Below are 12,232 nucleotides of genomic sequence, written 5' to 3'. Positions count from 1 at the left end.
TTTGCTCACAGCATTTTCATGGCACAGCAGCAGGAAGACACTGAATACTGCAAATGGTTTTTGCTGACACGAGGGCAAGCACAAAAGCATTAATCATCATTTGCCCACTGCACAGAGCACAGGGAATGAATGATGCCTGGGAGCAACAGGCTGCCATGTACTTCCCCTAATTCTGCTGCCAACTCTAAATGCAGTGCTCCAGGAAAACAGCAACCCCTGATCCGACTGTGCCATGTCACATCTGTCATCACAAACACACAGGTACCAGCAGAACAAACTGCTTTCCATCCCCATTCCTCCCTCAATCAACAGGGGATGTGATCACAAGGGTGTGCTATGAGACTTGAGAGTCTGGTGACCAAAAACTCGGAGTTTCAAACAAAAATGTTGTACAAGTAATATATATATACTCCCTCTCCTTTCTCGAGATGCCTGTAAAAAAGGTGGTAGCAGTTGAGCAGCTTTGCAGGCTGAACAATTCTAGGTCAGTTTGCAAGGCTGATTTCCTTAAATCTACAGGACATTTGCAATGCAAATCTACAAATGGACAGAGAGCAAAGGCTCCCACCTGAAGGAAGATACAGTGACAGATCAAAGGTGTAGCTAAGCACTTGCTTAAATCTGAAGGTGGCGATTTTAAAAGGGGAGGAAAAAAGATTCTAAAAATGGGATGTTTACGCCCACTGCTGTGCAAGATAAGAAGCCTGTGTAGGTCAGATATACTGCTTTAAAGATCACCTTCAAGGGAAAAAAGCAAACAACCAGGCAGCTCAAACTCAGCTGTAGCACTGTGCCCTGCCTACTCTTCACTAGTGATCCACAGCATCTGGGTATGTAAGGTCTCCCTGGATAATTATGGCTTTAGACCCATTTCTCCAGCTTTCCCACTTTGCTTTCCTTTTAAAATATCTAATCTAGTTTAAATGACTATTAGCTAATGACTCCAAATCAGTGCCACTTGTAACAGGCTTTTTTATTAATTGTATGTTGTTAAAACAAAGGCCTATGACAAGCCCAGGCTAAAGGCCTGGTAAATCCAAATCTGCTTTGTTCCTAATCCAGTCACACTCCAGTCATGGCTGCCATCTGACCCAGGAGAATGCTACGTAATAAACAGGTTGAGAAGTGCCTGGAAGAGAGCATGAGAAACAGTCAGGAAACAACACCAGGATACTGAGCCATAAAATCCTGGAGTTGTTAGTCCTAACAGATGCAAGGAAGAAAAAATAATTTTCCTTAGGTCTTTGTCACCAGCAAGGACATCACCAGAAGACTCAGTGCCAGGAAAAACAGCTATTGAATGTCTAGTATGTAATTCCCCAAAACATCCTATAAGTTAATGAAGTCTGTGTGAGAGAAGAAGGAAAGCAGCCCCTGACTAGACAATAAATCCCAGCAGGCCAGAAGCAGCCCAGCTAGCAGTATCTGCACACAATCCAGCCAGCTCTAACCATGAGCTGACACTTCATCTGCATAATGAGGAAATCCAGTAATTTTTACCACTTCATGAGAAAACTGCCTTTAACTGCAGGGGAAAAAATGCTCATGATTTAATAGTAAGCAATGGTTTTACTTTTTATTCCCATGAGAAGCTGAGACATCGAGCAGCCCCTCAGAAGAACAAGGCCTCCAAAGGAAGCTTACAGAGCATGTGGTTCCAGTGAAGAGAATTCATTGATAAGCTTAACATGAATGATTTCACTTTTTTACAGTGCAACCAAATCAGTTTTGGTTTTCTCAGCCAGACACACAAGCAGCATGACAGCACTGGGTAGAATTCTGCTTCTGGCATCACACTGCCATTCACTTGCTCCCCGTGGGCTCCTATCAACAGCCTCTAAATAGTCCAACCAGATTGTGTTTCACAAGTGAGTTCCAGCACTGCAGCCACAATCTGCTCTCAGCCTGTGCAATGTTTTCCCTGAAAATCTATTCCTTAGTTATTCTTTTGTTATCAGTGCAGCATAACATAGTTGCTAAGTCCCCCTGAATACACAGTTACTGAACTTGCAGGATCTGCACAACCAGATGGCAACACCAGCAGGTAAAGCTGGCAGCAGCAGTAGGTGATTCACAAGCAACATTCAGGATAAAGAGCATCATCATCCATGGAGAAGAGCACAAAACACAGGACTAAACCAGACCTTAAGTGCTGCTGTGCATAGCACTGACTAGCTGTAAAGACACAGCCAGTTCCTCTCAAATTACCATTTTTTTCCTTCCACATTTTTTACACAGGGCATCCTATAGAACTGCCTAGATTTACTCAGATCTGGATTTCACCTGATATGAGGGACAGTGGTCAGGCTGAGCCTATCTGAACATCCCTGCTATGGCCACCTCACCACTTCTCAGCATGTCTGAGGTTTATCAAACTCCACAGCACCATCTTGTGATAACAACCAAAGTAGGTACAGGGGGATCACATGGAGCCACACAGATCTGAAGGGTTTCTGTCTTAATTATGCACATTAAATTGCTGTATGCTCACCACCAGGACAGACAGATCCATGGCCACCCAGCTAAGAACCAGGCCTGACATGTGTGAAGTCCTTGGCTCAGAAGAAAGACTGCTTCAAGGAAATCTGAACTTATCAGGACTTTTTAAAGGTAAGAGCATAAATACTCCAGAATATATGTTCAGTGGACAAGGTAAAAAATCCATCAGTAAATGTCACTGAACCCAACTGAATACACTGATAAGAAAGCTTCCAATAACATTTATACTACACTTTGATAACTACCCTTTTTAACATTTGTTTCTGTCAGAAATTAGTCATTTTCCACCATTAGGTTTGGGGTAAGTAACTTGTAGGGTTGTTGTTTGGTGGCTTTTTTAACAGCTTGGAACATCGAGATAGCATGCTTGACTCATCATAAATATTGTTTAAATTTAACAGATGGCAAAAAATGAACTAATCTATGGTCTGCACAGAGCTAAGTTCAGTACCCAGCCTTACATTTCACCTACAATCAGCAGTGAAGTGCAGAAATGCCTGTGAAAGCCAAGGAAAAGCTGGAAGAAGTATCCAGACCTGGCTACAGAATTCCAGAAAGGAGAGCCAAGAGTTGAAGGATGGGACTGAAGTTAAAAGGCTGTTGCCAACAAATGACCTTCTACAAATGAAGCTTTGAAGAGTAAACCACTGAATGACAGAAGATGGAAAAGGCTGCCTGCTTCCAAGGAAGCCAGTGCTGTGCTCCACAGCTTGTATCCAAGGAACTAATCCAGAAGAAATGAGCAGATAAGGCAGGAAAAGCACACTCTACAGCAGCCATGTTTGGCCTTTCCATCCATCAGCTCCTTTTCAGTGCTACAATAAACATAACTCCACTTTCCACAGGCAGCCTTGGAGCTGCTGCACAAACATGGACAAGTCAGGAACTGTGCTACACTGAATGCCAAGTTATGTTTTGTTTCATAATGAGGTTTATTTCCCTCTATTCTGTCAGGAATACATTTCTGCAGAAATTGAAATAAGTGGGTCTATTTGGGTTAATAGTTGGCAATTCTGGAATTCATTTCTAGTTCTGTTTCTGAACACTCAAGTGAAGAAAAAATGGCAAATCTGTCAAGATGATTTGCTCTAGATGTCATGTCTAGCTTGAGCACTGAGTGCTGTGCAAGGAGCAGAGAACAGGTTATACACTGCAGTTCTGATAATTAAAGCAATACAAGAAAAAGGTCATTTTCCAAGAGTTACTCCCATGAGCCCACTGAGAAAAGCAGAGGGGCACTAATACAGTGTAGATGTATAGCCTTAGTTTGGTTTTTACATCAGCATCAGATGTTTGAAATTCTGGCATTATAACATGTAGCACAAAAGAGGAAAAAGACTACAGATTACTTGCCTTTCCCATCTGTTGCTGAAGCCTCTTGCAAATGTCTTATTGACCTGAAAAATAAAGAATAGGTTAATGACAGGTTTTACACTCCCTTTTCACAGCAGTCCTCTAGACCACTGACAAGTTTTGTTGGCTTTTTATGGCTGGAGTATGCTCATAATTAACTGTGCTTAGCACTGCACACACTTCACCCTCATGCCCCCAGCTCAGGCAGTCAGCTCAAGTACCTCTCTTTCCTTGGGATTAAGAAAGCAGATTGCTAAATCCTACTTCAGCCTACAGAAGGCTTTGTGGGAGGGAGGGAGCAGAGTGAGAAACTGGGGCATTTTCCAGCATAATGCTTTCCACTTGTACAATTAAGCTGAGCTACTCTTCAGAGTGCTGCCAAGCGTTTGGCATCTTACTGCTCTTTTAAGGTCTTTTCATTAAATAGTTGATTACAGCTTACATATCTACATAGGCAACTTATGTAACAGAAACTACCCTGCAGGAATGTAAATTCAGGGGCCAAGTCTTAGTCACCTTGCTCACATGAGTCATCCCACCAGCTGCAGTGACACTATCCAGAGGAAAAAGAGGCAGGATTTTGTGTCAGGGGCTTCACTGCCAGTTTATGTTGGCACCATGGCAATGCAGGAACACTGGTTGCAAACCATAAACAGTCACAAGACAGCTCACATTTTTTCTTCAGATACAATTCCTTTATGGAAATAAGTTTTGAAGCAACACCTCACTAGGCTGGGCATACAGATCCCAGCATCAGGTAGCAAGAACTGTGACTGCAGAAGCCACCTTTATCATAATGAGAGATTGAGTCCCTCTGCAATTGAAGTTATTATCCCTCAGCTTTTATTCACCATTGCCAAATGCTCCTCAACCTCAGAGCTGAAGCATTTTGACTGGAGCAAGGGGAAGGACAAGTGGGTAGTGCAAATTTCTTGGAAGAGATCTCCCAGCCTTGGCAGAAGGCCACCACGAGTGTGTAGGGGAAAAGAAGGCTAGCTGAAACCCACCTTCACAAGTCAAGCTGAAGCTTATTTCCATCTACTGAGCCACACCTCTGAAAAACTCAAGAGTTACACTCTAGAGCAATGACATGCTACCAGACATTTATATAATCTGCATTTCAGAAAAAAAATAATGGAGATGCTGGAGAAAAAGAGGAATATTCTGTGTTTACTAAGCAAGGAGCCAGAAGCTCCTTGATATCCTCCTTTAAACCCAGCTGTTTATCCAATTAAGACAAAATGCATTTAGAAGATAAATGTTCTGGCAAACTGGCAAGCAGCAACAATAGTGTTTATCTGAATTATCTGTGTTTTGGTTGAGTTTTATATAACCAACATTATTCCCTGCCAAGTAGAGTGGAAGGAAGGGCGGGGAAATGCTCCCTGTGGGATTATTTCTTATAAACAGTCAAATAAACATGCAGCTACTCTGCTTAAAGGCAGCCCTGATCTTAGACAGCAGTACTGTTTTGAAATTTAGCAGTCAAGTATCTCATCTCAGTCAGTGAAGTCAAATCCCATTTTTCAACTTAGAGTCAACACTTGTGCAAAATTCCAAGTCTCAAAAGCACCTACAGTCTGCACAGTGTCAGAACATTTAAGCTGCCACCCACCTTCCCTTATCCCCACTCTAACATCCCCAAAAGGAGCACATTCCACAGCACTAGACTGAAATGTTAAGGCTGATATAAAAGTTAACAGAATGCTTGACTCCACAGGACCACAAAGCTCTTTTCCTTTGGCAGAGCTGTCAAGGTCCTTTCATTCACATATTTTCACATCCAGCAACTCACCATACCACTGGGAACAGGATGGCTCCACAGCACAGCAAGTCCACCAGGAAAAGGATTTCTTTCCACAGTCCATACTCAGTTGTCCCCTCCTCTGTTGACTCTATGATAATGTAGGCCACGTTTGCCAGTACCTACACAACAAGACATGGGTCTGGTTTAGAGACTGCCCAAGGAGCCACTACAGGTGGGCTGCCAATTCAGAAAAAGCCAGCCAGTAACATCAGTAATTTTCCTGCAGCTCTACATCCAGAAGTCACATGTTCAGCAGCATCTTCATTAGATTTACAGAAATAAAACTGATGGGAACTTATTCCTGCTGACATTCAGAAAGTAGTTATTTAGCTATATACTGTGCTTAATCTACTGCATCAATTGAGAAAAAAAAAAGGCAAAATTTACTTATTGAAACATAGACACAGGACTGTGTGGCACATACAGCCAACAGAGAAAGTATGTAATTCTAAATTAAGCCAGTAATTCAGACTGGCCATTTACCATCTTTTGTACTCCACACCTGAGCTCTGTAAGAGCCTCAAACACTAATTATTATAAATATTTCTGCTAAGGGCTTGCATCTGGAAAGGCAGAAAATCTCTTCTACAGAAAACAACAAACAAAAGTGCTGTTCTCTTATGTACTTCAGCTCCTCAAGTAGGAGACCAGCATTGAGCACTCTGAACCACTGGGAATATTTCCCTGAGACCCAACAGACCTACAAGTCTTGTTTTTCCCATTTTTTATTTAATTAAGACATTCAAGCAAGCATTTCAGCAGTGACAACTTTAATTCATTTCCTCTACTTATTCAGCACTGAATTTCCAGCCCAAGTTTTGCCCCACTCCTTATAGCCAGTTTTTATTTGCTGAAACTGCTTGATCACTATTATCTCATGCTCAATATGGGAGAAAAATTGGGAGAACTACAGTAGCTTCTGTACTAGGAAATAGCCAATAGGCTCATATAAGCAAGAACTACATGGTACTGTGTGAAGCTTGCACAGCCTTTTCCAGTTTGCACAAGCAGCTCTCCCACAAGACAGGAAGTATGAGCACAGCTCAGTCCTCACCTGAAGTGGGATGACAATCATGAAAATTTTTTTGTCTTTATCTGACAGGATGTGTTTAATGAAAGCCCAGCCTGTGCCAATGAGGGCAATAGTGATGAACAGAAGAGCTCCCTTCAGTCTGGAAGAGAAACAGACACTGCAGTGAGAGACTATTTTATTTTATCACACTTCCTCTTCTGCCCAGGTTTCTCCCACTGCCAATAAAGCCACAAACCCAAACAAATGCTTCCCTACCCATAATTTTGGCAAGCACTTATCCATCCCACAATAGTGAAGCAGATGTACTCACTACAACTCTGTATCACAGAGCAGTATTAGGCTTCATTCACAATATATGCAATCTTTTCCTGGGGGAGTCATCCATTCACCATTGTGAACAGCAGCAAACACTGACAGCTGTATCCACTTACCATTCACACCAGGAGCAAATTAGATACTTGAATATTAGTGTGAACAAAGAAAAGTAAAGCATTTGTTATCCTTTTACTCCTCCACCCACAGAAGTGCCAATTCTCTGCAGCTGCCCTCTGTAAGTGGAGCTTTCCCCTTCACACAGGGCTGATTGCTGAGTCCTTTGTTCTCATGCAGACCACAGTACCAAGATTTCCCACTCTGTACAGGAGGGAGACAGCCCCAGTGGCAATTTGAATCTATCACATCACATCAATCTTCTTCATTACTTACAGGTGAGTGATGTAATAAACAACAGCCCAGCCTTCAATGGGGAATCCCTGAGAAGAGATGTAGTGATAGTCGATCTGGAAGCAGAAAATACAGCACATTACAAGCTGCTTTTGACACCCCACCCTCTAAAAACAGGTCTGCTCCACATCCACTGCCAGTTTCACTTTCCAGTCAGTGTGTACAAACCCAGCCCTGTCACATTCAGGGAGCACTTCCTCCCAACACATTCTACTTTTGTTTAGCAACAATGAGATCATTTCCATTTGCTCTATTTCCTAAGTGCTAGTGGATGTATCTTGTACAATCTACATCCTTCCCACACAACTCCCCTGCTTAACTACAGTGAAACAACTGCAGTTGGAACCTATTTTTTCATTCATTTTCCAGGTTCTGTTGCTTTTTGCTAATTTCATTTTCATTGGAAGCCAGATTCACTTCATTAGACTCCAAAAATATTTGTAGCAGGTATAATACCATGGGCATGAAGGTGAAGATCATGGCTGGCACAAACACTGAAAGATTAAATGCTTGCCATTACCTTTGTTCATGAGATATTTGCAGTGGAAAGTCAATACAATTCAGAGACATTATCTATGGAAAGTCTCAGAGCTGATAAGGTGAGGTCTGCTGCCATACACCATAACACCTCCTTGCCTTTGAATTTTACAAACAAGGTTTTCATTTATTAATATTTACTGCCAGTCCTGGAGCTGAAGCAGCAGCACAGCTCAAGCTTTCAGGCCCACTGCAGATGGCCAAAACATTGAAATTTGTGGAATTCATTCAACCCTCAACCCTTGCTGCTTCAACACTTCAGGCCATGATCTCAATTGTATTTAAAGTCAGAACTTGCTGATGAAAACAAACACTTCCACCAAAGAGCTGCAGTTCAATTCTAATGCTTCAGTATTAAGACCAGTTCTCCCTCCCACTGTGCTCCTTCCAAAGCAGATTTCCCTAACAGCATGTCCTAGATTCCACGTTTCCACTTTCTAGCTGAACAACTTCAGGCAGAGATGTTGTACGCACCGCATGGAAGACTAAAGACAAGGATTTGGTGAAAGGAAGGGCTGCCATGAGCCAGTGGATCTTAAAGACATCATTTCTGGCAAGAAAAAAACAAGAAGAAAGAGCATTACTTAGAAGCCAGCAGTAAAAATTTCCGTTTCCAAGGATATTTCTTCAAAACCTGTAAGTGTCAAGCAGTTGCCTCCAGGCTGAGCTGACCATCAGTGTAAAGATTCCCCTTAATGTTGCAGTCCAAGTTGCTTCCACATCCTGAGCAATATTTCAACTTCATGTTTCTAAACCCCTGATTTTTACTGCTTGGGATAATTGAAATTATTAACTAATAAGAACATCCCACATATATATATAAATATTTATCTCTTAACTGTTAGAAAATTTGCTAACCACAACCAAGATATTTATGGCTCTCTACTGCTGTAAGTTGCAGTTTCCCAAATGAATGATGAATTTTTTTTCATTATTTATTTTCAAAGGCATCTCTTTTTGACATCAACTACAGGAACTTCCTATCTATGTTTTGCCACAGTATGTACACTACCTGAAGAACTTTCAACATGAGATTTGGGAATTTTAGAATGACAGTCTGCAACAACAATACTGACTGAAACAGTTTTCAAATATAAACTATGTGTATTAAGCACACAAATCTGAGCCAGATTTGGAGTTTGAGGTGATCAAATCTGACCGTGAATTGGGCATTACAAGAGGAGGAATGAAAAATAAAAACCAAGGTAGCCCCCTACTTGTCACAGACACTGAACTTACCTGCGTTTACGAAGGATGTGGATCCATACAGTCCCAGACAGGAAAAAGAAGAGAGCCATGGAAATGTAAAGTTTTGGCAGAGGGATTTCACCTGCTGAGAGGTAGCTTTCAGGATTCTTTTCCGTAATATCTATCTGAATATTAAAGGTGTGTTACATGCACAGTTGGAAAAAAAAATCATTTTGTCAAAGCACTGAGTTAACAATTACATTTCGCAATCAAATCCACTCATTTAACATGAGCTTTTCTGAAGGGGTGACTTATGAGTCTCAAAGAAAAAAAGCAAAACCTACTCTTCATCCTCAAGATTCTCAAAACATTTTGCAAAACTATTCCCACCAGAATAATCCCCTTGGAAAACAATGCTTCAGTTATGCAACATAATTCAGAAAGGTAATTTTCCCAAAGAATAGTTGTTCTCTCCAGCAAACGTCATAATTTGCCCACCTTTGATTCAGAAACAACATCTACAATGGGCTGCCACCCTATTTTCCTGTGACTGAGAAAGCAGAAGCATTATTTAGCATTCTATTTATACCCCTAAGTGGCTTAGTCATATGTGCTAGGACTTCAATAAAATAAAGCATTGAGTCTGAAGTACTGAAGCTGTCCTGCGTCTCTAAGTACACCCCAGCAGATCAATCATGCACATTTTGTTCTCTTTCCAATTTCTTCAGTGGGTCAAAGTGACCCACACAGCAATTCAGGAAAGCTGGTCTTCTAAACCTGTAACTTCAGAAGCAGCTCTGAAGTAGTCTGAGTCAAGTTAGGGCTGCTAAGTTTTAATCACCTCCGTGCTCCCTTGCAATAGCATTAACACAAACATGTAAAAAGCACTTTAGGGATTGATGTGGCTGAGGTACCTCAGCCAGTGAGAGGATTCATACCAGACCAGCTCATTGTACACCAGCATGAGCACAGGAAAGGAAAAAAAGGGAAAACCCAAGCTCTGATAACAACCAAAACCACATAGGACCAAACCCTTGTACATCAAAAGAGACGAGGCATTTGCTAGAACATATTGCCTTTAGGATGTGTACCTAACACCATAAAAACACATCTTTAATTAGGCCAGAAAAAGCAAAAACACTGAATTCAAATACCAACAATTTACATTGCAGCAACAGCCTTAATATCTGCAATCATGTAAAGAGAAAAATGACTTTTGAGTGTAGCAAAACACAAGCAGCTGTTGTAGCTCCCATCTCATTACAGCATCAGGTCACAACTGTGTAGACTGAATCCAGCCCACATTCAGCCTTCAGATTTTCAGGCATTTCTGCAAAAACAGTATTTTAATTATTTTTACAGTAGTCACTTCTTTCAGAAATGCCACTGCAAAGACTGGCACACAACTGTGAATCACTTCCCACCCCATATGTGCACTCATGTGCAGCGTGTGCTTGGTTACAAGTTGGAGCTGGAAGCTGGATGTTGCAGTCTAAGCTAACAAGTTAATCATCCTTTAGAAGCCATACTCACATCAAGACTAAACAGCAGCTGATCATTAGCTGGCCCTTTCTTGCCAACACACTTATGGAAATACAGGCTGTAGAGACCTTCTTGTTTATCCGAGCTGATGTTAAAAAAGAACTGAAAATAAGGAATAGAGAAGTCAGCATTCTTCTCATTCACAACAGGGTTGCCCTGGTAGGAAGTCATCTCTACTGAAGCATGAAAAGTCAGTCATTTGAGGTCAGTTGGTTCCCTTCAGCAGACTGTTCTGAGGATAGCAGCACATGTGGAAGTTTCAACAGAACTCCAGATGCAAAATCATTGCACCTATCCAGGATTATGCACTCTGGTAATCCAAGCCTGTTAAGTGTCAGTGCTTAACTCAGCTCACCACAGAGAAAAGATAACCACAAGTATCATATATTTGGCATGGCAAAGCATAAAGTTTTTATTATACCTGCCCTGCAGCTTTTCAGTTCCTCCCCCAACTATGCAAATTGTGATAGCTCTGGAAATGAGATCTGTGTCAGATAAAAGAATTTCAAATGTATTTGTAGTAACCAACCATCACAAGTGAACCAGGGTGTTCAAACAAAGCATTAATCTGGCTTCATACAGAGGATCTTCCCCTTGAGTCATCAGTCAGGTCACAGCTATTTGTTATCAGCAATCTGCACTACTATCACAGTAAAATTTAATATGCTGAGGCTCATAAACTATGATATTCAGAACAGCATCACAACAAAGCCAACTTAAAAGCAGCTCCCACAACTTACAAAGAAAGATTTCTATCACTGATGCTTAGCTCAGTAAATTTTCAGGCAAACTCCTGCTATGAGAGAGACATCTATATCCTAGACTTTCACTTTTCCAAAGTAGGACAGTGAAGAAACTGAGTTTAGACACTGGCCCTGAAATGAAAAAGTTTTTTTGACACGGCGTACAGGATGTTCTTGTTCTACCATGCTCTGGGAAAAGGGAAAGAGACCTTTAGATTTCCTTAAGCAGGTAACTAAAACATTTGGCTACATCAAGCAGACAATCAAATTTGCATTCTGTATATTTACAGTGGAAGCTGAGAGCAACAGCAAATACTCTCCACTTTTCTGCTATGATTATACTGGAATATCCCCCCAGGTTCTTTGTGAAAGAGAACTAAAATACTTTCTTACCTGGGAGGATGTTGTACTTCGTTTGGACTTCTTATCTGGAGATAAAAGTATTAACAGTACATTTAGTGTTTGCATTTAGACATCCTCAGAAACCACCACGTTGTCAATACCTTACTCACATCTTCCTACACTTGTCTGCGTGGCAGTTTCCCAGCTAATCATTGACAGAGAAGCTTTCCCAGTCTCTTACTCTCAGAGGACTCTGCCCACAGCCAGCATTCATTCTGAATGCATCCTCAAATGCCAGGATATGACTCTCTAGTCTTACACCTCCTACAGAAGTCTACCCCAGAAATCTTTCCAACCTCTCTGGTCAGAGTGACCAGAGGCAGGTGACCTAAACAGATGCAAGCTACAGTTCTGACTTTTTATGTTATGACTGAGTATTATTAATCTCACTGACAAATCTCAATC

The 12,232-nt window shown here is 41.4% G+C and overlaps 1 protein-coding gene across 2 annotated transcripts in view; it reads right to left on the bottom strand.

Moving 5' to 3' along the window:
* GPR107 (G protein-coupled receptor 107) overlaps positions 1–12,232 on the bottom strand; it is a 34,860-nt gene that overhangs the window by 12,780 nt on the left and 9,848 nt on the right. For both annotated transcript variants that reach the window (XM_041406482.1, XM_041406483.1), the window contains exons 6-14: positions 11,819–11,853; positions 11,558–11,614; positions 10,674–10,784; positions 9,192–9,325; positions 8,427–8,502; positions 7,398–7,471; positions 6,714–6,831; positions 5,648–5,778; positions 3,853–3,896 (exon numbers count right to left, since the gene is read on the bottom strand). In XM_041406482.1, the coding sequence (XP_041262416.1) occupies positions 3,853–3,896; positions 5,648–5,778; positions 6,714–6,831; positions 7,398–7,471; positions 8,427–8,502; positions 9,192–9,325; positions 10,674–10,784; positions 11,558–11,614; positions 11,819–11,853 (780 nt within the window). The remainder of the gene's footprint in view (positions 1–3,852; positions 3,897–5,647; positions 5,779–6,713; positions 6,832–7,397; positions 7,472–8,426; positions 8,503–9,191; positions 9,326–10,673; positions 10,785–11,557; positions 11,615–11,818; positions 11,854–12,232) is intronic.

Source organism: Onychostruthus taczanowskii, unplaced genomic scaffold, assembly GCF_017590055.1.
Source record: "Onychostruthus taczanowskii isolate IOZ18803 unplaced genomic scaffold, ASM1759005v1 scaffold25, whole genome shotgun sequence".
Taxonomy (NCBI): domain Eukaryota; kingdom Metazoa; phylum Chordata; class Aves; order Passeriformes; family Passeridae; genus Onychostruthus; species Onychostruthus taczanowskii.
This window is presented reverse-complemented; position numbering and strand designations above follow the sequence as displayed.